The 26,935-nt window shown below is 43.2% G+C and overlaps 2 protein-coding genes across 3 annotated transcripts; both read right to left on the bottom strand.

Annotated features, from left to right (window-relative positions):
* Positions 1-532: 532 nt before the first annotated feature.
* On the bottom strand, positions 533-11,952 carry JPT1 (Jupiter microtubule associated homolog 1). The gene is made up of 5 exons (XM_074160133.1): positions 11,774-11,952; positions 8,516-8,658; positions 7,763-7,860; positions 5,794-5,821; positions 533-1,530 (listed from the first exon to the last, which is right to left on the bottom strand). The coding sequence occupies exons 1-5, from the start codon at positions 11,827-11,829 to the stop codon at positions 1,382-1,384; spliced, it is 474 nt and encodes a 157-aa protein (XP_074016234.1). The 5' UTR covers positions 11,830-11,952; the 3' UTR covers positions 533-1,381.
* Positions 11,953-18,973: 7,021 nt separating this feature from the next.
* SUMO2 (small ubiquitin like modifier 2) lies at positions 18,974-26,918 on the bottom strand. Of its 2 annotated transcripts, XM_074160386.1 has the most exons (4): positions 26,736-26,918; positions 24,963-25,094; positions 21,715-21,786; positions 18,974-20,161 (listed from the first exon to the last, which is right to left on the bottom strand). In XM_074160386.1, exons 1-4 carry the CDS (start codon positions 26,754-26,756, stop codon positions 20,099-20,101), a joined length of 288 nt encoding a protein of 95 aa, XP_074016487.1. In that variant the 5' UTR covers positions 26,757-26,918; the 3' UTR covers positions 18,974-20,098. The 2 variants fall into 2 exon arrangements, with proteins under 2 accessions (XP_074016487.1, XP_074016488.1); XM_074160387.1 differs by lacking the exon at positions 21,715-21,786 and having other exon boundaries at positions 18,980-20,161; positions 26,736-26,756.
* Positions 26,919-26,935: the final 17 nt, after the last annotated feature.

Consider the following 26,935-nt stretch of genomic DNA (forward strand, 5'->3'; position numbering starts at 1 on the left):
CACCTAAGGCTAGGCCTTCTCCAAAACCGATTTGGAAAGCCAGGGTAGTTTCAGGCACTGGTTCTTCCAGGAGGAGGGTGGAAAAGGCACATTCTCTGCAGCAGACGCACCAATTCTGCACAAACCCACTGCTTCAGCTTATTGTGCTGCAGATCCCCTCCGGGACAGTAGAGAACTTCATGGTTTGGTCTCCCTTCCACTCCCTCCTCCCTTATCAGGTTCTCTTTTTATTTGTGAGGAAAATAAACTTTCATTTCCTCCATTTTCTTCAAAGAAGAAAGTATTCTGGATAAAACAGATAATATGTATCTAGCCATATTCCATGCTTCTCTGATCTAAATGATAAAAATTAAGAGGAAAGCCAGACACTTTCTTCAGGGGAAGATGGCATGTGATGGGTGACCTCAAGATATAAGAACTCTCCTCCTCTGCTGCATTCTTCCTCTATTAGAGTAGGGCAGGTTGGCGGAGACAAGGACAACAGAGAACACAAAGCAAAACCAAACCTATGAAATAAAACCCACACAGGAAACACTGCTTCAAAATTTCTATATTATTTACTTTTAAGCAACAGTCCAGCTTTGTGAAATTACAACACACACTTTAAAGGATGAGATTTTCACCTCATGGTCAAGCACCAGCATGATCATGCACAGCATTGAGTCAGTTGTAAAAAAAATGCCCTGTAATTTTTATTTATTTATACGATCCACTCCACCTTCACTGAATAAAGTCTGAAGAAATCCCCTCCTAGCATTAGGCCAGGCGGCTCTGGTCATCAGCCCTCTATTTGGCACGTACCCTGCTTCATAGTAGTCCACTATCAAGATTCTTTTCTTATTTTATTTTTTTAAAGGCAGCATGGTGTACACTAACCACTTTAGGATTTATATGGCACAGCAGGGCTCAAGGCATTTACCACATGCAGTCAATGAAGCCTTTTAGATCCCCAAATCCCACATGTGGAAGAAGGGACTGCTCTTGCTGATTGTTTGCTGGCCCGTTTAACCAGGATTCTAGACCCTTGTAAAGCTAAGGGGTTCTAAAAAAAAAAACAAACCTCAGTACAAAAACCCTCTAAGCACACTTAGAACCAATCTACTCTCCTTTGAATTACATTACTATACTTCATAAAGCTTTCCCTCAAGTCTATCACTAGAAAACACTCATGTCACTTCCAGTAGATCTGGGGGAAACACAGGACAGAAGTGAGAAAAAAAACCCTTGATCTCAAAAAAAAAAAAATAAAATGATGGAGTACATAAAGTGCTTCTTTTTAATGAAAGAAATTCGAGATGTACAGTCAGGCTCAAGTTGTGCAGTTCACAAGCATGGGGGAAAGAAACAGACACGAGTTCAAAACAGTCAGGAAGGGAAAGGTTTAACCGAGGACTAGGCTGGACTTGCCACCGGGTGGATTTCTCCTGGACGGTGCGGGTGCTGGTGCTACTGGGCTAGGAACAGGTGCAGCAGGCAGGGATTTCTCTTCATTCTGACCTGGGGCAGCTTCTACATCAGCCTCAGTGTTTTCTAGAAGAAAAGAAGCTTTTAAAGTGTTTGATGTGGATGATGCAAGCTAGATGTTTTGCTGGCTTAGAGAGAAGATCAGCTCCTGTGAGTCTTCCCCAGGCTCGCAGCCACACTCAGTGCTGCTGTGACCTGCTGCCAGGACCCACTTCAGCCCTCAGAAGCGTTTTTCAGATGAACTCCCATGCCTTATGGCTCAGTTTCAGCCATTCAGGAGCCACATTCACTCAGCTGCTATTAGGAGACCCCAGCAATTTATTTTTTTTTTTTAAATGACAAGCAGCTTAAGTCTTGTACGTATGTCACAACACAGGACTGTGACAATTGTAACCCAAGTCTGAGCAGGTGCTGGAAACCAAGTCAACAGAAGCACCAATACTCGTAAGCAAGAGCTCAGATTCAAACTCCATTCCCAATTTCGTAACTAGTGGGAAGAGGATCTGACACACACTTCTGAGGCTGCTCAAGGGACAGGGAACAGCCATGCATGGGTAGGCTCCAATCATACATTCCCTGGAAAGCACAGGATAGTTTCATCTATTTTAAGTACTTCTGAATGACAACAAGTGAAGACAGGACACAGAAGGAATTCTTCACAGGAAGCACTTTAGATACCGTAGCAAATAACTAATGTATCTGCTTCATTGACAATTAATTCATGAGCATAGCAAGTACATTAGCACCTCACGTTTTTATAGATCAACACAATCAGTTATGAGCCAAAGGCCCAAATAGGCACCAGGTTGCCCACTGAGACTTGGCGGGGTGAGGGGAGTGGAGCTTCACTGCCAGCTCTGTGGAGATGTGCTTCATCTGTTCTTAACAGACCCCTTAGTTTTGTCTAATGATCACTAGTTCTTGCTTTAGAGGATTTGGGGAACATCTGTGCATTCACCTTAAACCTCCACCTTCATGATTTAGTTAAGTCTTGATTGTACGCCCTCTCCCCCAGCCTTGTCTTCAACTGAAGGGACACAGCTATTTTAGTCTCTCCTTGTAAAGCAGCTGCAGCACCTCCTTACCTTTCCCATTACCCTCCTATGCCCTTGTTTACCATCACTACAATCTTCTGGTCTTTCCATTTCAAGGACTGTATACACCATTCAAGATGTGGGCATACCATTGCTTACAGAGGCAAAACGATGTCTTGTTTCCCATTCTCTTCCTGATGATATTCAACATTTTGCTGGTGCCTTCAAACATTTCAGGGAACTTTCGGTAATAAGACTGAAGGCAGACCCTGACTGGCATGGTTTAGGTGTCAGGTTTTGGTTTTGCCCCCCCCAGATGCATTACTTTATACTTATACAAAGAATATCTTGCCACCTTTTTACGTGCCTACCTTATTTAGTTGAGTCCTCCTGACAGTGAGATTTTCTCACCATCAGCACAATTTGACTACCTGAAAGAGCTAATACCACCAACAAAATTGGAGACTTCACTGTTCATTACCTTTTCCAGGTCACGGATGAAGGCACTGAATAAAACTAACCCCACCATCACTTCCCATGGCTCATTTTTCCAATCTGGAAAGTAATCACTAAACCCTACCCTTTGCCTCCCATTCTTTATCTACCTTCCTATCCATAGGAGCAGCTTTCCTCCAGTCCTGTGGCAACTGTTGTTTTTTTTTAAATAATCTTTGATACAGAATTTGATAAGAAACACTGAAAACCCACTTATGTCCACTGAACCCTCTGAATCGATGCTTGTAATAATCTAAAAGAACTCCTTTACAGCTTCATATAGTCTCCATGTAATCAGAAATAATCTACAATGTAGATTCTCTGCTGTATTCGTTAACCCACAGGCAGATCTGAACAAAACAGTTAACACCAAGTTTTAAGCCTGAAGCTTCTGTAGCTGGTGTGTTCCACCGCCTGCTTACTCAGCGTGCCCAGAACAACCCCCCCTGCTCACACAACGCTGGAGGCTGCATTGTCTGCGCCCCCCGCAGCCAGCCCAGCGCTCAGGATGATGATCTGTCCCCAAATGCCAGACTCCACCTTCCTGCGTGTCTCGGAAAGTCAGTCATTGGGGACAGTCAATGGAGTGTTGTCCAGTTCTCCTGAGCTAGTCACATTCATTTAAGTACACAGCGCAAACTGAATCACAAAAGAAACACAAATTACTATCACAGGAGACTTTGGGCAAGTTTCCATAGCATTGAGAGGCTCACGTAGCCAGCTGACATACACGTTACTACTTCCCACACAATCAAATTATGGATAAGTTTGCTATCCTAATAACTAAAGTGGTACACGCAAAAGGCTCAGATCAAATGTTAAAGTTCTTCCCTTATCAGAAAGGCTATCATCTCTGAAACAGCTTTCTACTGAGTATACTGCAAACCATTGGAAACTATGATGCACAGAAAGGAACTACAGGAAAAAACAGGAAGCAAGAACATCTCTGCAAAAGCAACAAGTTTTCTTCCCCTAGACAGACGTGATTAAGTAAATACCCCACCTGACACCTACTTGGGGTTTTATAATCAGTTACACACAGAAAATGATTTCCAAATTCAGAAGAACAAACATTTTTTTTAATGATGGAAACCTATTAAGAATCTAGTTATGTTGTGAACTCGTAAGCAGACAGCTTTTATTTGGAGGTGTATTCATTCAGCCCCTTTCAAACCCCAGGGACAGCTCTGCAACATCAAGTACCGAATCACGAGTGGGACCGGCGGGATGTTCACCCGCTCACCTATGCCATCCCACACAGCAGAAATGTCAAGCGGTGGAGGGACACGGCTCAACAAGGCTCTGTGCTCCATTAAGCTACGATACCCAAAGCTATCAACACTATAAATTAACAATTCATCAGAATTCTCACTATCTGCCACAGATGCCATATCCAGGAAGCACAAACTTTTTACTCCTTCCTAACAAAGTACCACTAGTGGAAGTTTAACATTCAAACGTTTGCCTGTCATTTTTATTTCATCTTCAGCATCTTCAAAAATGTAATTTTTAGTCATGGCCAGACAGTAGACAACCCCAGTTACTTTCCAGTAGCACTTTTTTTACCACCTCGCAGTGTACGTTAACTTGGTACTTGATAAGAACTTCCTTCACCATCACCTACCAGAAAAACAAACCAAAAGCCAACAAGTATGACACCTGTGAAACTGGGAACTTGTTCTAATTGGGAATATAATTTTACACTCCAAGTTTCAGCCAGCTGTTGATAACCCAGGAAGCCTATTTCTGCTTCCTCCCATCCACCTCTTCTCACGGGCTCTCGTCTGACCCCATGGAGAGCTGGTTTAAACAAGCACCAGGAAAAACAGCAGAGCCCTCAGATCAGTTTACTTCTATTATCAAACCACATCCTCTTAGTTGAGGCATAAAATGCCTACAGTGGTAATTAATGCCAGACAGACATGGGAAAGAAAAAAAGCCTGTATAGTTTGATGAGAAGGAATAGATACCACTTAAGAGGTAGTTAAAAAACATTCTGGAAAACCTCTCACCCTCCCAGCAGAAGTCTTTTCAGGACAGGGAACTGATAATGGCCTTAGTGATCTCCCACAACTCTTAGGTGTTGAAAGTAGCACTTAAAAAGTACCTGATCAACACACACATTCCTCTCCTCAGGAAGTAAGCTATTCTTAAGGTGAATCTTACAATGGAGAGATTTCCAGCCTCACAGCTAGAAAAAACACTTCAAGGCTAACATGCATGCTGCTGGGGGAAGTGCCTCTGTTTACATGAAATTTGCAGTATGTACATCAACTTCCTTGGCAAAAATCAGCATTTAAAAAGCCTCAGGAACTTAAAAGCTAGTTAATGCAGACACTTTCAGATGCAGTGGCTGGTTTGATTATTTCTGTGAACGTAGTGTTTCCTGTATGAGGAGACAACAGGAAAGAAATAAATTGCTAAACTAAAATCCAGTATGTTGACTGTACTATTTAACTATAAGCTACTATAACAGCAGTTTCAATCACTGAACACTTTGCAGACAGTATCCACCTTGCCTTCTAGTACTTAAACAAATCTTTACATCAACTGCTGCTGGCAAAATAAATGAACAGGACTGTTCTCCTTTTTAATCTGATGACTAACAGGCCTCTGCCACTTCATTTCATATCCACGCTGAGACAGTCAGGTCACTTTATTGATTCAATGGATTCAAGGGACAACCCCAAGCTGCCTCTCTCCCAATAAATGAACATTTATGTATCCTATATCCTCTTCTATTTCAAAAGCGCCTAACTGCAAGAGGCTTTTTCTAGAAGAGTCTGAAGGAGTTACTCACCAGAAGTTTCAACACCACCATCTCCTCCCTAGAAGAGAGAGGAACACATTAGATCTCATGCTTCACAATGTATTTTACCCCTCCAGAGAGGACACTCAACGCCCCATGTTATGACCAGGGCGGTCGGGCATGCTGCTCTCTCTAGAAACACCTTTGAAGTGACAAACCCCATGAAGCACTTTTAGACCAGTAACATGCTCTTAGGGACAGATACCAGAGCAGCATGATGGGTTCTGCTTATATATTTCTACAGATTAATATGATGGGTTTGTAAGCACTAATTCTTACAGGGCAACTAATTTAATTTAATTAGCTGTTTATTTACTTAACATCCTTTTAGAAGTTTAAACAGACACTGCTGAAGAAATCCTGATGACCTGTAACATGTCGCACACTTGTTATTCCCACACCATGAAGGATGCGGGTGAGCAAGGGCACTTTATTACAAAGAGCATCCTCTGTGAGGCAGCACGGACAGTAACCACAACATCGGAACTGCTGAGCAGCAGCGACAGGAAAGTTACACTGTGAGCAACCAGCAATAGTTCAGCATCCCCTCCTTTTTACTAAGCGACTCTTTCCAAGGTCAAACATTTATCTGTTAGCAAGGCCAAGAGCTTTTTTTCTATCCAGGATATTTAACTACATTTGTGAAATACAGACCAGGGGTTTTTGCAATGTTGCTGATAAAGTTCCCTTCAGTACATAAAAGAGCTAAACGTTCTTTTCATACTCAATCTGTTCACAGGCTGCAACGTGACACAAAGATACAGAAAGTCTTCCAGCAGCAGCCAAGGATCCTGAACGGAATGAGGTTTCATCAACTTTCATAGATTTAGCTTTGTTAATTACACACTGAAACTGCAGTCATCAGGATATAAATGCAGAGCAACTCACGCAAATGTATTGCCTAAAGTCTCAGACTAGGCTACAGTACATTAGCTCCGGCTTCTGCTGTTCGTAGCTGTAACTACTGCATAAATTTAAAGTATTCCACATTGGAAGAATCTTTTTGCAAAGCTGAGAACCGCAGTATTTGATACAATTAAGTAGAAAATAGAATTAGAGTAAACTGTTTATTTTTGTTTTCTGTGGTAGCAGCTATAAATTTAATCTCACTTGTATTTGCTAAATTGGAAGAAGACATTTTCTGCAACAAAGAACAATTTCATGGCTCAAAATCCCTATTAATAACAAAAATGGGTTAAAGTGATGAATTATGCCAATTATCAAAGTAAAACTTGCCGTTTATAACCCATGAGGCAAAAGGTATCTGCCACAGTATTTGAGATCAACAATTACCTACCCAGTTCTTTTCAGAAAACCTGAAGCTGGAGAGCTTTAAAGAACAAGGTTTCTTTTTTTTCCTCTAGAATTTGTTTATGCGAGTGTAGTCTACCCTAGGGTCCTGTTTTACTAAGTTTAGAGGAGTTATTGCTTGTCATCCTGTTTTTCCCATTAAATCTAATCACAGAGCGAGCAAAATCCACGTTAACACTACAAATCACATTCCATGTTGCGACCAAATAGACAGTTTACATTAAAAGTGATGGTATTATTAAAGACAGTAACAGAAATAAAACAAGCATTCATGTTACTGAGTACTTGTTGGTATGTGAAACCAAGTCCTTTGTCAGTCAAGAGATCCACACAGAGCTTGCTGTAGGTAACTATTGTTTGTAAAATCTGTTAAAACAGACAATTACACACACGGCTGAAGATAGATTTCACACCACTTCATTACTGTCTCATCAATAAGAAGATTTAAGAGCTCTAGAAAGTAGTCCTTTTAGAAAAACCCAGCCCTTCATCAACATACTGTAAGACTATCATGTGGAAAAGAACTTTCAGGAAAAAAACAGATTCAAATCCTACAATGCTTCCAACTGTGTGAACATCGGCGATAAAGCAATCACACACAGAGCCTGAATTGTCCCTTTATCAGGCTCTTCCTAGCTAATGTACTGACCTTGGACTCTACAAAGTCTCCACAGTTTGTATCAGTTGAGTTTCTTCTTTGTGGTCCAGATGATTCGCAGTCTTCTCTGATTTCACCTGGCTTAGTCCCTAAAAGCAGAGATTGATTCTAATCAGGCTGCAAGATAAACTTACTGGGAAAACGGATCATAAACAGTCAGAGGTTTTTGGGGGGTTGGCCGTTTTGGGGGCTTGTTGTTGTTTTTTTTTAAAATCAAAGCTTTACCATTCAAAGATGTCCTGGTCCTTTAGATACTATCTTCCAAATTACTGTTTTACAACCGTATCTTATGCAGTTGAGGGTGCCATTTAAACAGATGGAAACTAGGGTTTCCCAAGGCCATCCCTACTGGAAGTGCCCTGCTGAAATGGAAGCTTTACCCCAGCTGTGGGTACAATGCAAAGCTAAACTTCCTCTGATTAATCAAGACCAATCAGTGCTACTCCAAATACTAAGACACGAGTTCACCTCACTGTGACTTGATTAACGTGGAGAAATTTAATCCAAAATACAATTCTCTGCTTGCAATACCTATGCCCAAGAGTTGCAGAAAAAAACCCTTTGGAAGCAATTCAAAGTGAGAAATAAGCAATCCCATGGAAGCAAACATCATTTATAGCCCTACACTACTAAGCAGGAAGCGAATTCTGTTTTCCACACTGAGCCACCGGCAGCTTCAGGCTGATACAAAAAAATGAATTAACGCACATCAGCAGATCTGGAAACAAAGCACTACGTTCTTACCCGATGATTTAGCCCAGGAAGGTGGGTTTTCTTCAGGAGTTCCAAAGATGCTGGATGCCATTTTGTTCCTTCGCACGGGTTGTTCTTTTGGTTCGTCAAAACCCAGGGAAAAGTTGGATCCACCACCAGGAGGACGCAGCACTCTGGAGAGAGAGAGAGTCAGCTTTACAACCTTGCGTGTACCATTCCCATTACTCAGCTGCACTCCAACATATAAAACAAGATTAATAAACCAAGAGATCATTGTTGGCTCTTGTAATGGCCAGTTGTTCAAGCTAAATTCTGTCCAAACAGAAAGTACGCGAGATGACTGTATTGTGCTTTTAACAAGTGACACAAACCATCATGTCTTCGGTGCATAATTTGAACTACAAAGGCAAGCTGCCTGTCAGCATTTAACCCAGGCACCCTGTCTCCACTACTCTTTAGTGACACTTACAAAAATAAAATGCTCCTGTACTCATGCCTTTGCTTCATTCGGTGTTGTCAAGAGCTGTTGCTACCACTCTTCAGTCTGAGACAGTTAAAAAATAAAAAACCCCAATGCGTGGGCATGTCAAATTCCAGCTTTTTTAAGAGAACCCTGTGAAGGGCTGACATTAATCTTCAAACTGGCAGCACAGTAAAGACTAAAGTTTGGCATGTGAGCCAAAAGTACTGGTTGCATCACTGATGACTCGGGGCTGCAGCCTTTATCTAGATTTATTTCACTGGAAAAACCCTCAAGTCTGCAGTGTGCGTGGATTGCACTTAAAAGGTGCAATAAACAGTTTTAAGCTGGGCTATTATTAGGAGAGACACGTGTACAAAGCTCCAGATACATAACCTAAATCTAACAATCTTCTATTAGACAGACACAAAAGAAGCCCGTCTGGTACTTCAGGAGCTATATCATGGTCTGCTTTCCAACTTGCAGAAATTAACAACAACAAAATAAATCTTGAAATGTAAATTTCTTCACATCTTATTTTCTACATCATGAGATCTTTTCAAGGCTGATGCGTTAGCTGGAGAAGCTAGAGAAAAGCCAGGAGAATAAAAACGTATAAGGCTGTATGAGAACTGTCACAACCCCCAGAGGGGTGCGAGTACACCAAAAGAACTGGGCTTTCAAAAGATCCAGTGCTCCGAAACGCAGACCAGAACAAGCTAGGAAAAGTGCACATTTCATCTTCTTTTCAAAGAATTTAATAAATTAAAGTTTGAACTTCGCAACAGAAAACAGTACGCAGCTTGTTAACGCACCAAACCCAGGAATTCAACACAAAGAACGTGTCTGATTTTACATGTCATCACCATTGGCAATAGCATTCAGATCTTTTGAGACTTTGTGCCTATTATGTTCCAGATGCAACACAAAAATGCTTCTCTGTCCTACAGAGCCTAAACACCACAACGGAAGGAAAAATTCACAAAGGTGTTTGGCATGGATAGCTAGTGTTACTTAACTAGCAAACTACTACTACAAAATTCTTCTCCAAAGGTCTAATTACTAATGCTCAGCTGCTAATGGGAGGATCCCAGTAGATTGTATAATACGTTTCAAGAGTCCAAGAACATTTTTATGACTTGCTTTGCCTTCTTTCTGAATTAAGAGATATGGTCTTGAATCACTCCATTATCTTCTTTTTTCTTTTTGAGGAAATGTCCTCGTATAGGTTTATTTTCTTAGTTACATCTGTTGCACTTACTAATTTGAAGAACAGGCTGTTCAAAGAAGGGCTTGTTACCGCATCTTAGATCACCTTTATTTTACCAGAGCAGTGAAACCAGTGCTCTCTTAACAGCACGACAGTTTCCGCTGACAGCCTTAATTAAATTAACAGAAGAGGCAACTGAAGGAAAAAAAAAAAAAGCCATCACAAACTGATAAAGAAGAATAATCTCTCTTGCCAACCTCAGCTAGAGGTTGACAGATTTTATTAGAAGCCTCTCACAGTCTTGAGATGTTGTAACATGCTTCATCGAAGCTACATTTACCGCTTCAAGCCAAGAACCGCTCTTAAAATTGCACCTGACACCCCGCGCTGCGTTACTGAAAATTCACCCACAGCTCCGTCCAGGGAACGCTCTTTTAAAGGGCTGAGGTTGTTTGGTTTTTTTTTTTTTTGCTTTGTTTTAAAACGCACTCCGAAAAGCGAAAAAGCAAAGAGGAAGCATCCCCTTTGTCAACGGCAAAGCTTACAGGAAAAAAAAGACACGATGGCTTAAAAAATAAAAAGAGGGGAAAAAAAAAAAGGAAAAGGACACGATCCTCTCCAAGCCAGCTGGTACTCCTGCAGAAACGTGGATATACCCGGCGAAGTGCCGTGCATCTTTTCCAGCCGTACCTGCCAAGTTTTCTTTGTTTCGAGACAGATTACGGCTTCCCGCCCCCCCCCCCCGCCTCCTTCATCCCAGCCGCTGCTCCCCAGCCCCCGTCCGCCCCCCGGGAGCCGGGCCAAGGCCCCGGAGAGCAGCGGCGGCGGGGGGGGGGGGAAGAGCCCCCCCCCCCCCCCCCAGCCCGGAGCATGCTCCCTGCCAGCCGGGGGTCACACCAGCAGCAGGAGCTCCAGGACACGGCCACCCCGGGCGGGGCGAGGTGGCGGCCGAGACAGCGGCGTGCGGGGCCCGGAGCCGCCGGCGGGAGCCGCGGAGCGCAGACAATGGAGCCCGCCCGGCCCCACCCAGCCCCCGCCAGGCCGAGGGACGGTCCCCGCAGCCGCGGGGAGGAGGATGGCGGCGGGTTGAGGAGGGGAGCAAGGGGTACACGGTGCCGCCATCCCCCACCCCCGCCACCCGCCCCCGCGATGGGGCTGCGCGGCCGCGCAGGGAGTCGCCTCCCTTCTTTGTTCGGGAGAGGCAGGGACGCACACGCACACCCGGGCGGCCCGGGGTGGGTCTCGTCAGCTCCCACCCCTGCAGCTCCCGCACAGCCCCCCCCCCACCAGGCAGCTGCGACAGGGCACGGCCCCCCCACCGCCACCCCCGGCAGCGCGGCTGACCCACCCCGCTGCCCCCGGGTGGGTGCGGCCGCCGCCTCCCACCGACCCGCCCGGGAAACGGCGAAGAGAAACGAGCCCCGACTCGACCGACGGCAGCAGCCGCCCGCCACCCCCGGAACCGGCCTCCCGTCTCGTCACCCCCCTCAGAGCCGCCCCCATGTGCCCGGCCGGGCCCCCAGGCCCTGAGGCGAGGGGGGAGCGACGGCCCCGCCATGAACGCCCTCAGCCCCACCGGCCTCGCGGTCCCAACGGCCCCCAAGAACCCCCGCCGGACCTGGAGCTGTTCCTGCCACTGGGGTCCATGCCCGAAAAGGTGGTGGTGGTTGTCATGGTGGCAGGGACGGAGGAGATGGACGAAGGGGAAAGGGCTCCGTTAAGAGGCCAGCGGGGAGTGACGGTCCCGGGAACGGAGCACCCTCTCCCCTCCCCGCCCTGCTGCTGCCGGTGACAACTGCAGCCGCCGCCCGCACCGGCCGCCGATTTTATACCCAACTTAAGGCCCGCCTCTCAACGGCCTTCTCATTGGATGGTTCAAACCCAATCCCGAGCTCCTATTCGACCGTGCACTGCCACTCTGCCCTTTGGCCCGCCTCACCGTCTATTCTGAGGCGCCTTGCCTCATCCTTAAAAGCTCATTGGCGAAGCAATACGTCTGCTCCGTGGTGATTGGCTGCGCCTGGGCGGCGGCGCCTTTTGTTGATGATTGGCCAGGAGGCCTGTCGCTCATCTCCGGCGCGCTGTGATTGGCTGAGGCACGTGTGAGGCGAGACAAAAGTCTCGGTGGCGTTTCCCCGGCCATGGGCGGCCGCGCCGTGAGGAGAGTCCCGGGGGGGGGGAACCCGCCACACACCCGCCACCCCCAAAGCCACCACCGAGGACGTCACCTCGGCTACCATTGGGCCACCAACGCCCGCTCCGCTTGGCCATCCCCGTCGAGGCCCTCTTCGCCGTGCTGGGAGGTGGCCCAGCCCTCGCTGGCCTTCAAGTTGCCTCAGAGGATGTCATGGCGCCATTCCAAAGCACATGGATGAACAATACTGAGGCCATCAAGGTGTAGGAGGTGTCCACGCAAGGCCACAGCGGCGTCAGAGGTTGGAAAAACACACAAGGGTCTGCAGGGACACGCAGGGCTGCTGTGGCAGGGAGGGTGTGAAACCCCGTCACCTCAGCTGAACGCAAGGTGCCATAAAACAATTTACAGTATCAGACGATTTTGGAGGGGTGGATTGTACTCCATAAAATTAGGACTCACCTAATTTTAATGGAGTAAAGCCCAGCAACACTGCTCACCGGTATCTTAACAGCACAAGGCCGCATGCTTTTGTGCCACGTTATCTTCCACCCCGTGCCAGGACAGAACTCGCACAGCACAGGATTTGAATTACCAGATGTTGGCTGTTGACCTGTCAAACCCACCTTTGATTTGGGGACTGGGAGCTTCCTGAACTCCCTGCAGATTTCAGACACACAGATGCTTGATCACCCCAACCTTCACTCCAAAATTAACGCATCTGGACCTCCCACTGCAAATGTTATTTTAATCAGTACTTGCATAAAGGAGGGAGAAAGGGGGAAAGAAACCCCCTATCTGTTCTATCCACCACTCCCAGTTTGCTCTAATAACAAATAATACCCCCCCAAAAAACCCTTTTCTCCAGAAAATATTTCCTTTTGGTTTGGAAAATGCAAGCTTTGTTGTACATAAAAGTGAAGTAGCACAAACATGAGGTCAAATGTCTGAATTACCACCAGCCTTAATATTAACTCAGTAAAGAGCTGAACTGCTAGAACTACACAAACAGGACCACGGTATTTTATCTTTTCTAATCTAGGATCTATAAAAAAAAAATCTTGTTAAAAAAAAAAAGCCCCAACCACTATTCAGCTCCCCAGGGAATTCTCTGTCACATCACATCTTTAGATGTAGATTAAAGGGAAATTTTAAGTAACATGACACAGTTGTTTTAATTCTGTTATCCCTTAGGCTTGGGCATTAAGAAGTCAAATGATACCTACTTGTGTACAGGTAAGCATCTGCTTTCTCGGGAACTCTCAGAAGTATTTTGTCGTCTGAATGCTTTTTATTCACACCCACAGGATTTGACTCTTAAATTTGCACCCCTGAGACATACGAAGCCATTTTTAAAAGTCAAGGTGAAGAAAAACCTGTTCCTTGTGATAAAGCTACTTTTAAAACTCTAAACCTTCAGTATTTCTAAGGGACCCCACTGATCTCTCAGATGGTCCTGACGGCAGGATAGTCTTCAAATAAATAAAAGCTGCTTTGCTGATTATTCATCCATAACAAGATGCAGGGGTTTAGAAAGATTGCTACAGAAACTGGACTTACCATCCCTCCCAGGATGGTGACGTTTGACCAAAACAATTCTCAGCAGCTGTTTGAAAAACTCAGACACCAAACAATTCCACCTGTTGTTGAAATTCATCCAGCAGTGAAAGCAAAAAAAAGTATCTGGAAGTCTGAACAAGACTGCAGGAAATGCAAGGGTTAGGCAAGGAGAGATACCATTGATTTGAGAAAAGCCCCAGCTTGGTCACCCTCCTGTGACCAAGGGTTTCTTCTTCATGCCACCCTCTGCTATTTATGGCAGTCACAAAGTGCTTGCTTTCTTTATTCCAAGCCCATCTTACAAAAAAGACGTTTTGACTCCGCCTGTCTTCTCTTCTTACTCCAATTCATTCACAGCTGAAGGTAAAAAGTTAAGTAACAATCCTTGTTACAGCTGGATTTGCAGCTGTCAAAGACTTTCGCATCTGAAGGGATGCATAGTGGAAGTTCAGTGAAAGACTAGTACCCTACAGGTTTAACCGTTCGTCCTACTGAGCAGATGCTGAAGTTTGCAAGAGTTGTGAAAGTTGCTTTGGTGCCGCTCTACAGCTTCAGGTAAAGTTCATAACAGTCTAAGTTACCGCCTGGGAAGGAGGCTTGAATCGCAATGTCCAGGGTTCTCTCAGAGCTGCAGAGATGTGGTTCAAACAACATAAAAAGCAGAGAGGCCAATTCATGCTGCTGTTCTTGTCTGGGCATCCAGCATTACCGAGCCTGGCAGTGTAGTCAAAGCGGTGTTCCTCAGTGGAAAAAAATTGCAGGCATCACTGGAAGGGGAAGTCAGTGTCCTGACAAGAGTCCTCAAAGAGCTCCCTTCATTCCACTTTTGTCTTGTCCAAGCTTGCTTAAACTGTGAAGCATTTTTAATCAAGTGATCCTTCAAGAGCCCTCGCAGGGCATCAGATGTGCTTTAATGAGATCTACAGGCTGGATGCTGAAAGGGAGAGATCTAAGCCACCAAAACCAGCACAAATTCATGACAAAGGGTGTCCTTCACATCCACGTTCACCTGGAGAATATTCCTTTCCTAAGGACCAAGAATCTATGTACTTTTTATTTGAGCTTCCACAACCTTAGTCTTCTCCAGGGCTCTGAAGACATCCTCGTATCAGGATTAATTAATTGTTAAAACCTACAGCTCTTCCTGCAGTCTCCATTCCCACCTGCAGCTCCTTACCAACTCACACATTTGTTTTCTACAGCACCCCATTGACCCTCATTACTTCTGGGATCTCCACTGACAGCAAGACCACCACCAGCCCTGCTTAACCCCTCCCACACAAGCTGAAATTTTTCAGGAGAGGAAAACTCTTCCCCTCAAAGGGACTCAAACCATTTAATAAAAAACAGCTGGCCCCCCAGCATCTCCATGTTAGAGTAAGACCATCAGTCCCATGCTACTAGTGAAAAAAAAAAACAACAGGAAACCCCTGTAATTACAGAATCACATGGGGTTGGAAGGGACCTCTGGAGATCATCTAGTCCAACCCCCCTGCCAGAGCAAGTCCACCTAGAGCAGGTTGCACAGGAACTTGTCCAGGCAGGTTTTGAATGTCTCCAGAGGAGACTCCACCACCTCCCTGGGCAGCCTTCAAGATTAAGCATCTTGAAGGCCAACCAAAAACTGCAAACAAGGATCAAAATCCAGTCTTCCATCTCCTATTTATTCTCACACTCCTGCTTCCCAACCAGCAGGGAGAAGTGCCGTACTACTGTTTCATTGTGACACTAAGTACGAAAAGGCAAGATAAATGAGAGGATTAAATTATTCACTATCAAAACACATTCAGTGTGGCAACCGGTTAACAGCCAGAATGAACTAACCTCAATAATCCAGAGAATGAAACGTCTTAGATTACAGTGGTAATACAATTAAGAATAAGTCAAGTTATTTAAATGCTTCTAGATTGTCTTTCATTACTCCACAACAGCCCATCACACCAGCTGATACAAGCGTACTGAGAAGCGGCCACAATCTAAAATCCTAATAAAAATCCTTCAATTTATTGTTCACTTTCAATTTAATAGATGATGATCAAGGAAGCATCTAGTTTTTCATTTTTAGCTTTGAAAACAAATTGCTATTCCTTAGAAATTCAATTCTTTCCAACTGGTTGAAGCACAGAAAGTATTATTTCTTCGAGCCAGTCACATTATACCTTTTCATTAATGTTGCAGTAACGGTCACAATGGAACCAACAGACAAAAAGGCAGCACTTCCATTACACCGCCTGACTCACAAGCCATGAAGTGAAGGTACCAGAAAGGAATATCCCTGCGAGAAAACAATCTGGCTTTGACCATAACCTTTGGCAGAGGCGCTGTATCTGTTTTGATACCGTAGTTACCTTGAAGCAGCAGCAATTATCCTCGTACTACTTCAGGGTTCTTTTTTTTTCTTTTGTGCAGCACACCTCCCTCTGCCAGTCCCAGACTCTCTCTCACATTACCACCTGGGGGATTTCCTTACACTCTTGGCAGTTGAGCGTATTCCATTTCCGACCTGCCTTGCCCTCCCGGGACCCCTGCTGAACCAGCATCTCAGGTATTGATCCTCACAAGAGCCCTATTAAACGGGCATTATCCCCACTGTGCTGATAAACTAAGGCACCAATTTTCAGGCGTTAGAACTAAGGGTCCCACCAAAACCAGCTGGGCTTTCAATCTGTCAGTATCCCCCCCTGCACATGAACAAAAAATGCCTTACTTCAGGTGCCTGAAACAAACAATTTTGGTTACATTTTTTGTGAAATAACTGGTAGTTTCCATTCCAGCTGAGGGACTGAAGACCCAGCATATGCTAAAGGCAAGGTCTTCTCATCCACAAGAACTTGCTGAAGCATTGTAGGCAATTATGACTGACTTCATTCTTTTTCATTTAAAAACCATGAGAGGAATATTAACTAAATTGCATGGCAATCACTTTAGAATACATTATTTGAAAATTGTGGGTAATAATATAATTTGCCCAGGCTCTTGAAAGAACCCAGCTGTTTAATAAACATGGAAAAACTTACCTCCCAACTAGCGTGACAAGATCTCTCTGCCCTGTTTCCCTTTATCCTCTGACATTTGGGCTTCTAGTAGTCCATTAGGCCACCAGTGTAAACACGAGAACTGTTACAAATCAAGCCAGGCCAAGCAGCTAAGAGAACTCCAAATATTTGATCCAAATTGTTTATATCCCTGTACTTCATGCCAGTTTTGAATCACCACCCCCAGCAGAAGTTTTCCAGCAAAACCACTGAGGTCCCAGCAAACAGAAGTCAACAGGTAAGTTCTCTAAGCAGCAGAGAACAGTACCGACAAGCAACAAGTTCTGTCATAAGGAGAGTATTTGCAAGACCACGCAAGAAGAGTTCTAAAAAATTAGTTTTTTTTTAAAACAAACAGGTTAGTATTTCTGCATTGCTGTGTACAGAAACATGTATCAGAATGTGGCGGGCCACTTAAATTTGCTAGACTAATGGAAATTAAATGTTTGAAGCTCTTAAGGAACTAAGTCACTTAAGATCTTGGAGAATTTCTTGATTTCTACCTAATCAAGGAAACATCTCTCAGGAAAGACCATTTTATCAGTTTTTGATTGCTGTCACCATCTTACACAAACACCACCCAGTGCTGTTAGAGGAACTATTTCAGAAATACAAGGAGCAAGCTCAGGTGAATAGCAGAAAGATGTTAAAAATGGAGAATTTTAGGTGATCAATGCCTCTCCTTTTTTTTTTTTTAATAGCCTGTTGCCAAATACCAGAGGAAATTTCAATTTATGCTGAATTAAGGAGTATTTCCAAAGCTGTCACATCAATTCAAAGGTAAGAAAGTCTTCTGTTTTTCATTTTTATACAGGGGATTTTTGGTAAGCTAATCAAAATTCATGTTAAACGGTCTCATTTTATTAACGGAACATTATGTTATAAGAATCCTGCACATAAGTTCATGACAGATGACGTACCACTCTACTAATTCAGGAAATTAAGACATTGTTTTTGAAAGCATGCTGTTCAGTACCTGTCACTTGACTTACATCGCTTGAGGAAAGCAAAAGCAGTAGACAAGATACAACACGGAGTTTTGAGCTTCAAAGTCTTAAGTTGGGCTGAAAAAAAGGTGCTTTCAGGGAAACCTCACCCTTTCTTCAGAAACTAAAACAAGTCCAAACATCTTTTTTGGCCAAACAAGATAAAGACAGCTTTCTCCTGGGAAAAGTCTTGGCATAACATCAAGTTGAAAGAATTTTATACAGTTATCAGGAGTCTAGCCAGGTTGAAAGCCAGAGTTTCTAAAGCCAAAGGGCAATGTATTCCAGGTCTAACCTATGAAAGGTGTTGAAATATACTCACCCCCCCGCCCCCTCTTTTTTTCTTTTCCAAAGAAGTTTTTTGGGTTTGTGGGTTTGGATGTGAAAACGTTTGTTCACAAGAGGGAATTCCAACCTTGCACTATACCACAGAAGTCTACAAGATACATACCAGAATAAGAAATAATCTGCTTAGCAGTAGAATTTCCTAGAATTAAAATGATGGCATACAGGAGATTACATTCTTCAGCTACGTACTCAAAAGCAACTGCAAAACCAAACACTGTTTTTCTTCTATCTCCATTAGATGCAATTAATGCAATATCAAACGTGTTAAAATCGTGACAGAAGTCAAATAGATCATTGTCCATCAGCTAAATGCACAGAGCCATCATTTTACCACAAAGTTAAAGAATTTCCAGATGCAAGAGGCACTGGCCTACCATGTAATAATCACTTATTGAATTAACTGTTACCAAAACTACCGCCTAAAAGTGAGCCCTGCTAACAAGTTCATGCCTAAAAGCATTAACTTATTGAAAACACTACAAAATATTAGAATATTCTCAGGACATCAGAGAAAGCCTTGGGGCTGTTGAGTAGACAGGTACATAAACTCTCATGAACGTCCATGGATTTCACCACAACCTCTAAACTTCCCCACGAGAAAACTCAAGAACTTTCCTTGTGGAAAAGACTCACAAAACACACCATTGTCACTGGCTCCCTTCAGCACTTTCAAGCCTCTTTGCCTTCCAAGCAGGAACACCCCAATGGTAAAGCAGAGCTTGGAATCTACACCACCAGAGCTAAATACACCCAAAAACAGAACTCAATTTTTTATTTTTGCTTTACATTTCCAAGCATCTCCCATTTGATACCATGGTAAACTGCATGGTTAACGAAATCATTTGCTCTTTTTAACTTAACGTTTACATCAAAAAGCATTCAAATACAGAGTCTTGAATAAGCTACTGTAACAACAATATTGATGTTTCTATTAAGGACTGACAAAAAGAGCTCAACCCAAAGGCATTGGTAAATAATCCAGTATTTTGCAGTTTGCCTAATCAAACATTTTTGGCTTAGCAGAACATATACACACACAAAAAAAATTCAAAAAGAAGACAAAACTGACTTTCTATTTCCAGTTCAATTACTGACTGACTGAGAGGTCTCAAGGAAGCCTTTCATTTTCCAACAGTCGTCTGACTGTAAAAGGGGGATTATGCTTACTTACCGCATAGGAAGCTGAGAATTGAGAAGCATAAAGTGCTGCAGAGAAAGAAATACAAGTGCTGAGTACTATTACTCCACAGAAAAATAAAGAAAACTGGTTATTTTAAACAAGAAGTTTATTTAAACAACAAGACGCTTTACTTGAAGGGAAAACTATCTAGGATTTTTTTTTTTCTTTTTTTTAAGAGTAATTTACCCCTACTTAGACAGAGATTGCTCTACATGTAACAGCTACGTACAAAAAAGTTATAAAATTGTCCTTGGTTTTACAATGATAAAAGAAAAACATTGAAATTATCCAATCAAACAAGGTATGCAAGGTTTTTGTTTTTAAACAGTGAGAGCAAAATAACTTACTGGAATATAAAGATAAAAGTAGAAGGAGCATGCCACTAACGGAGAAAGGGGCATTTTCACAGAACCAGTTTGTTTTCCCACCCCATCTCCATTAAATGTTGATCAAAACATACCATTGGCCATTTAGTTAAAAAAAATATGCATTATGTCTGTGCACATACACCAGTTACTTTATGTACAATAGAAGGAATAGGAAAAAAAAAAATCAGAGAGAGAAGAGAGAAAACTATACTGCAGTAGTCAGGATGTGGCTGAACCAAGTCTCATTTTTCTAATTGTGAATGTGTCGCCTGTGGGAGCACAGTTCTGGAGAGGAAAGTAGCAGGTTCTTTTTTTGTGTGTTTGTTTTTTTTTTAGTAAACTCCTCCTGTTTGCTGCTGGAACACATCAATTGTATCTTCATCCTCCATTTCCAACTATAGCAGAAAAGAGAAAAAAGGCTTTCAACTCTTCTCAGGTATCTACTATAAGCTGGGTTGTTCTTACATTTCCTCTCCTCATGTTTACTTTTTATGCAACTTAACAAGACCAGCCCCACTCCCCTCCATCATCATCACTTTGTACATTTAACCTACCTCACTGTAACTCAAAAGCAAAGAAATCGCCTGGGAAAAAAAATGCCAGTTGATAACAGTTGTCCTAGAATGAATTCTAGTAACTTCAGGGTGCACTGTCTGACTCATACGGAAAAACATCAGCATTCATAATATTTTAATTCTGTTGCCTGCTTTGCCATTGCATCTTTTCTCCTGTTTACTTCCTCAGTTTACCTTAGAACATTGCCACAATTCCACTTTGCTGCTGCTGTTCAAATGTACAAGTGGCTTCAGCTACAGCACTAAAGAAAGCAGACTATAATTAAGGTCCCTAGCCCAGCCAGGCAGTAAAATCAAGCATCAGCAAGCACAAAAAAAATTTGAACACTTTATATAGTCAACGATGTAACAAACAGCTGGTGAGGAACAGCAATACTTCATTAATATAACTATTCTTTCACCATTAACTTTCACAGTTGATGTTGCTGGGATGTTAATGTTACCTACTGACAAAACCTGTACCAAGACTGAAGGAGTTACTGTAACTAATGTAAGTTATATTTCTAAACAGTCTCAATTTCTGCTCCAGGAAATCAAACGGGTTTATGGCATTTACTGCAGCTATAAATAGACTGATCCTTAGCTTCAGCATAACACGGATGGAGAGAAAAGCACCCTGTTGCCTCAATTATCAGTATTCCAAGTTAAAAAGTTGCATAGATTGTAGCCATAAAAGGCACATTCTTTGGAGCAACTGCTTAGAAAGTACAGATCTAAATAAACCTTCTAAAAACAAGAGTCCCTCATTTCATAACAAGTGGTTCTGAAAAGCATATAAAACTGTATCACTTGGAAAGGCTGATTAAACACAGCTACGTGGAGCAGTTCAGAAAAATACTCGAGTCACAGCGAACCATTCTGTTCTTGGAATGGCCTTCGTTTTAACCAATTACAGACAGGCAACCCAAACTTCACAGTATGCCCTAATTTTATGCTGCTGAAACAGTGCTTCAAATAACAGAAAATTACTTTTGCATTACAAATGCAAGTTTGCAAAATGACTTTTGATAACATCCTGGCAAACTTTTATAAAAAAATAAAGTCATTGCTTCAGGAAAAACTTAATTTACCGATTCTTATCTCAGAGCCTTGAATCAATAACGTGATAGTTTTACAAGACTCACCATCTGTACACTGTACTTAATTTTCTTATTGTATTACTACAGTCATACAGACTTATTATTCAGAACACTAAAGAAGTCTTATGTTCCATTTCCAATAATTCTAAACTAATTATACCAAAATAATGGTAAAAAAAATACAAGTTCTATCACTAATACATACAATTACACAAGTATTTTATATGAAACAGAAGCATCAACTCCTGCAGCAAATTTCAAACACAGTTCTTTAGTCTTGCTTCTGTTGTTTACCTGTGCAGGTGTGTCTGTTTCATTAATTGGCTGCCCATCGAACCGGAATCTGATTTGCCTCATTGACAACCCCTGGACAAAGAGAAGTAACACAAAGGGAAGTAAGTCCACTGTAAAAGTACTCCCTAGTTTTCTCCTGAACTTGTCACTAGAATTGCAGCACGATCATTAGAAGCCACCATTCATTAACGCATGATATAGTTTTTGTACTCCCCTCATGCACTGACTTTAAGGTATTTCACTCCAAATCCTTGCAATCTGTTTTGTATTAAAAATTGCATTGTGTCCAATAACTAAGAGAACAACAGTGCCCCCATTGACTGTGAGTTAAAATACAGCAATTTCTAGTACACAAGTCTTAACCCAAAACCCAGGATCTTTACAGTGCTCTTTAACAATAATTCACTTAAAAATTAGATGCAACACTTTGACATTTGTTACCCAAACAGTAACATTCAAAACTCCTGTTTGACCTTCCCCAAAAGCAAAGGTGTTCTAAAATACTTTTTCCAGAAATGCAACCACCATCTATTAGTCTGCAGCAGCGAAGAGTAGCCAATGGTAACTTTTTGACCTTGAATTCCTATTAACAAGAAATCAATGCATCGAAGTTTTTCCATGCACAGCTGAAACTTCCAAAAAAAAAATAAAAATACAGGAATCTTCTACTTCCAGAAACTTACTAAATAGTATTTCAAACTAGCATTTCTACCACATAACAGTAGTTTTGCTGAACTCTTCCATCCCCTACTCATTCTCGCTTCAGCCAACAGATTCAGAAAGATAACTAAAGGGCAACAATCCCTTCTACTAATAACATAAGCTTCAAATTCACAAGTCAGTTTTCAAAGGTATTTTACAGCACACTACATTCTGGAAAGGAAGATGAATGAAGTTTGAGGATACAGCCAGAACCAAGGACTTTGGCGTCTACTTCTCTCCCAGTTCCATCTACTCTCTCTACAGAGTCTAAAAATTCAAGAACTTTAGTTGGTTTTGAAGTAAACCCAATGGCTGGCACGGTGCTGCTGTGGCACCTCTGAATTAGAAAAGAAACCTTCATTTAGCCACGCAAGACGTAACACACAAAAGAAAACTTAATGTAGTAATTCTTTTTGAGAAGTTGATTTGTCAGGAAAATATTTTAATAAATATGAGTAAAATTTTTGGTAAGACTTTATAGTGCACAACAAAATGCCTTCTCTAGTGTGACTAAGATTCTGCAGCGCTCACTCAATATCATCCTGTTTAAGAAAACCATGTGGCTAAGTGTCATGGCAGCAACACATTTTTGCACAGCAACATTTGGTTTGAGCCGTTTTCTCAAGACATTGTGTTTCTTAAAATATGTATCTCCTATTCCAGAAGTGTTGCTTTTTTTTTTTTTTTGCAGGTTCTTGACAACTTTAAGAGCTGAATAAATGACAGCAGAAAAGATACTGAAAAACTGTACCTTGGTGAGATTACTATCCACAAAAAAATAAGTAAGTTCCATGCACAATTTTTTTCTCCTCTAACAATAATCGCAAATAGACTTCATCTTCTAAACGTATCATTCAAGGTTCAGTTACTTCCATTTTAGGTCTACTGCATGCAATACATAATTTTCATTCTTTAAAGCTGCTAAATTCTATATTATCCACAGTTCTCCAAATGAAATCTAAAGTCCACTGCTTAAGGATTTTAAGATCGGGTATGCCTAGTTAGGAACACAAACAAAATCTAACTTTTAGAAATAAGCAAAACAAATGCTTCTAAACAAAGTTTGAAAAGTAAGCACCTGAGAAATAAAATTTAACAAGTCCACCTCCACAGAAATACCCTTTGGATACCTTCTAGCTTAAAACCAAATTCAGAAAAAATGTCTCCCATTCTAAAGATGTTTTCCTTTCTCTCTAAGTGACACCTGGGTTTTTTATTGGTTTGGGTTTTTTTTAAAGCAGATCAAAAATATAGGTGGAAAGTTTTAGAATCTTACTTTTGTTTGTATCCAAGTAACTGAAGTATGAACGGTACTTCCAAAATCAGCTCTCCTAGGACTTTACAAACACTTAAGCAATCCTCAAACTCCCAAAAAGACAGATATAACTGCACTTTATGTTTAGAAAATACAATAAACAGTGATTTACATGAGTTTGTATGACAGAGGTAGGAAAAAGGAGCCCACAGCCTCGAATATTCACTAATTTATCCCCAGAATATCCCTACAAGAACACATTCACCTGTTCAGTAGGAGCTGATTTTCCCTGTCTTTACTCATATCACTATCCTACTGTGGCAAAAGGTAAACCACAGAGGTTTTACCACTCTATGTGAATTAAGAGTTTGGTTTTCTTGGTGGCAAAACACCACCAATATTTTATACTATATAAATTTTATACAACACCAACCAATATTTTATACTGAATTCATTGTATTCAATAGTATCACTGAATATTTGTATTTTAAAAAATCCTTCCCTAATTCCAAACACTTTTGTGGAGATGGAACTTCTTAAAAGCAGACATTCATTAAAAATCATGGATAGCAGAAACAAAATTTTCCTGATCAAAAGCTTGAGAATAAAGCATGAAATAGCACTAACCTTATACAGGTGTTTCTAAAACTTGCAATAACTGCCTGCAACCTGGTAGGGTGCCTGCAGTTGCCACTATTCTAGCAAAAGACATTGTTTTGTCCCTCAGAGGATTAATTTGACAACCAGGCCACAAGAGAAAAAACAAAGCTCATCATTAAGTGTACGAGTTCCTTCTCAAGATAGACATTAGACACCTTTCAACCCTGAAACACTCACTGATATTCTCTCATCTTAATACAGTAACACGAAGCTAATAAATCAGGAGTCTATGACCAGACCAAGAAGTTACTCAGAGTTATAAAAATACCTCTGATAATCACTCGGCTCTCTATCCTGAGTCCATATTGCAGGTTCCTAACCCACCTTTTCCATACTGGTATTTTCGAGCAGCAGAGTAACAGTTGCCTCCCAACAGCCTACACCCCCAATGCAGGCTTCACAAAGATAACAACAAATCTTTATTTTACCCATTTCCTGTCACAACCCTGTCAGTCCACCCTAAAAGAGATCCTAAGAACAATATACTTTCCACAACACAATTAGTTTCTGTTATGTCTTTATCATTTTGCATGTTTACACAGTTTAAAGACTATAGTGTCTCCATCTATCTCTATGGAGATCACCTCTCCCCCAGACACCGCTTCTCCTGATGATGATACAAGAACCGTACCTGTCGTTCACAATAGGCTTTCATTAGTTTACTAAGTGGTGTATGCCTCTTAATCTTAAACTGCACCACAGACCCATCTTGCCCTGCCACCTTCAGATTAATGTGGTCATTGTTTTCAGTCTTCACTCCTTCCTGTTGAGGAAATAAAAGAAAAAGAAAACCAACACTTTTTTTTTTTTTTTAAAAGGCATGAAACAAGAAGTTAACATTTTACCGAAGTGCAACAGGTCATGAAAAAGTGGGAAATAAAGACATCATAGGTGTTTACCAACTTCAAACTCTGAATCTGTAAATACAGGTCAGTACTTTTTATTTGAAAATCATTAAAAAAAAAGTCACACACACAAAAAACCCCAAACCCTACTCATATTAGCTGTCATTCCTGAGATTGGTTAACATGCAGAGTAGCAGCAAAGACTTAGTAGGCCAGTTGTTTTACAACGAATTATTTTTTTTTTTAAAAAAAGCCACCTCTATAAAGGGCACAATAATATACACACTACAGTTCCCAATCAAAGGAATGAAGTTGTTTATATTATAACTACAATCTCAACCACTAGGAAGCCTCTTTCTTAGCATATCTCAAACTTTTTCATATCAGGTACTTCTGAAGAAAACTTCAAGCCACTTTCAAGGACTGTACTTGAAAAGGTGACAAAATCTGAACGGAACCAAGCTTTCTCCTTCAGAAAACGTTCAAAAAAAAAAAAAAAACCCAAACCCTCCTTAACGAGCAGTCCGATCCTCTCCACACGCAGAAACTGCAGAGAACCAACTTTCAACGCCGTGGCTCCTGTTCCGATCCCGAGTCATCAGGGGAGAGGGGGAAGGAGAAGATCCAGAGCTCCCCAGCTCCCCGGAGGTGCCCGGCAGCATTTCCATTTTTGTTTTCTTTGGGAGAAACGGCCGCAGGGTGCGGGATGGCCCGGCGGGGACCCGCCGTGGGACAGAACCCCGCGCAAGGTTTAATCTTTTCAAACTCAGTTTGAAAATGCGAAGAAGGAGGGAAAAAAAAAAAAAGAAAAAAAAAGGAGGGGGTAGAGAACGGCAGCAGCGCGGCGTTCGCTGGTTTTGGGTTCGGGTTTTCTCTGTGTTGCCTTTTTTTTTTTTTTATTAGTCTCAATTCCTGCTGTGGCGAAGCGAAGCCCCACGCGGCTCCGCTGGGCTCGGCCGGCGGGAGCCCCCCCGGGCGGCCCCTCCCGCGGCCGCGGGCGCCGGGGCGGGAGGCGGCACAAAGGGGGCAGGGAGCGGGGCGGAAAGGCCCGCCGCGCTCCTGCCAGCGCCGGCTGGGAAGGGGCTGGCGAGTGCCCCAGCCCAAGGCCCGGTTACCAGCGGGGATGCTGCGCCCCGGCCGCCCGGGGGAGGCCGGATCCGGCCCCGCAAGGAGGAGAGGAGGAGGAAAAGGAGGAAGAAGGCAACGGCAGCAACCGCCTCCGGACCTGCCTCTCTCTCTCCTGAGGAGGGCGGGAAGGGAGCCCGGATTCGCCCCCCTCGGGCCCCCCCCCGCTTTCCCCGCTGCCCTCCCCGGGGATCCTCCGCCCGCCCCGGGAGGCCGCGGCCCCGGTCCCCCTCCCCCGGCGGGGCGGGAAGGCGGCGGCGGCCCTGGGTGCGCAGGAAAATGGCGCGCAAAGCCGGCGCGGCGGAGCCCAGGCCGTCGGCTGGCCGGGGCCGGGGCCGGGCCCGCCGCCGGGGCCTGGCCTCCCGCCGCCGCCTGAGGGGCGAAGTGAGGCGGCGGGGAGGGAGGCGGAGGGGGCGGGAGGGCGCCTGCCTCACCTTGGGCTTCTCGTCGGCCATGGCGAGTCAGCGATGTCCGGGCCACTCCGAACGCCTCACAAAGGGGGGGAAGAACCGACCGAGCGCGGCAGCGGAGAGAGGAGAGAGAGGGAGAGAGAGAGAGGGGAAGGCGGGGGGGGGGCAGGGAGCGCGCACGCACTGCCGCGGGGCCGCGCCTTGCCCGTGGTGAGCGCGCCCGG

This window comes from Numenius arquata, chromosome 17, assembly GCF_964106895.1.
Source record: "Numenius arquata chromosome 17, bNumArq3.hap1.1, whole genome shotgun sequence".
In the NCBI taxonomy this organism is placed as follows: domain Eukaryota; kingdom Metazoa; phylum Chordata; class Aves; order Charadriiformes; family Scolopacidae; genus Numenius; species Numenius arquata.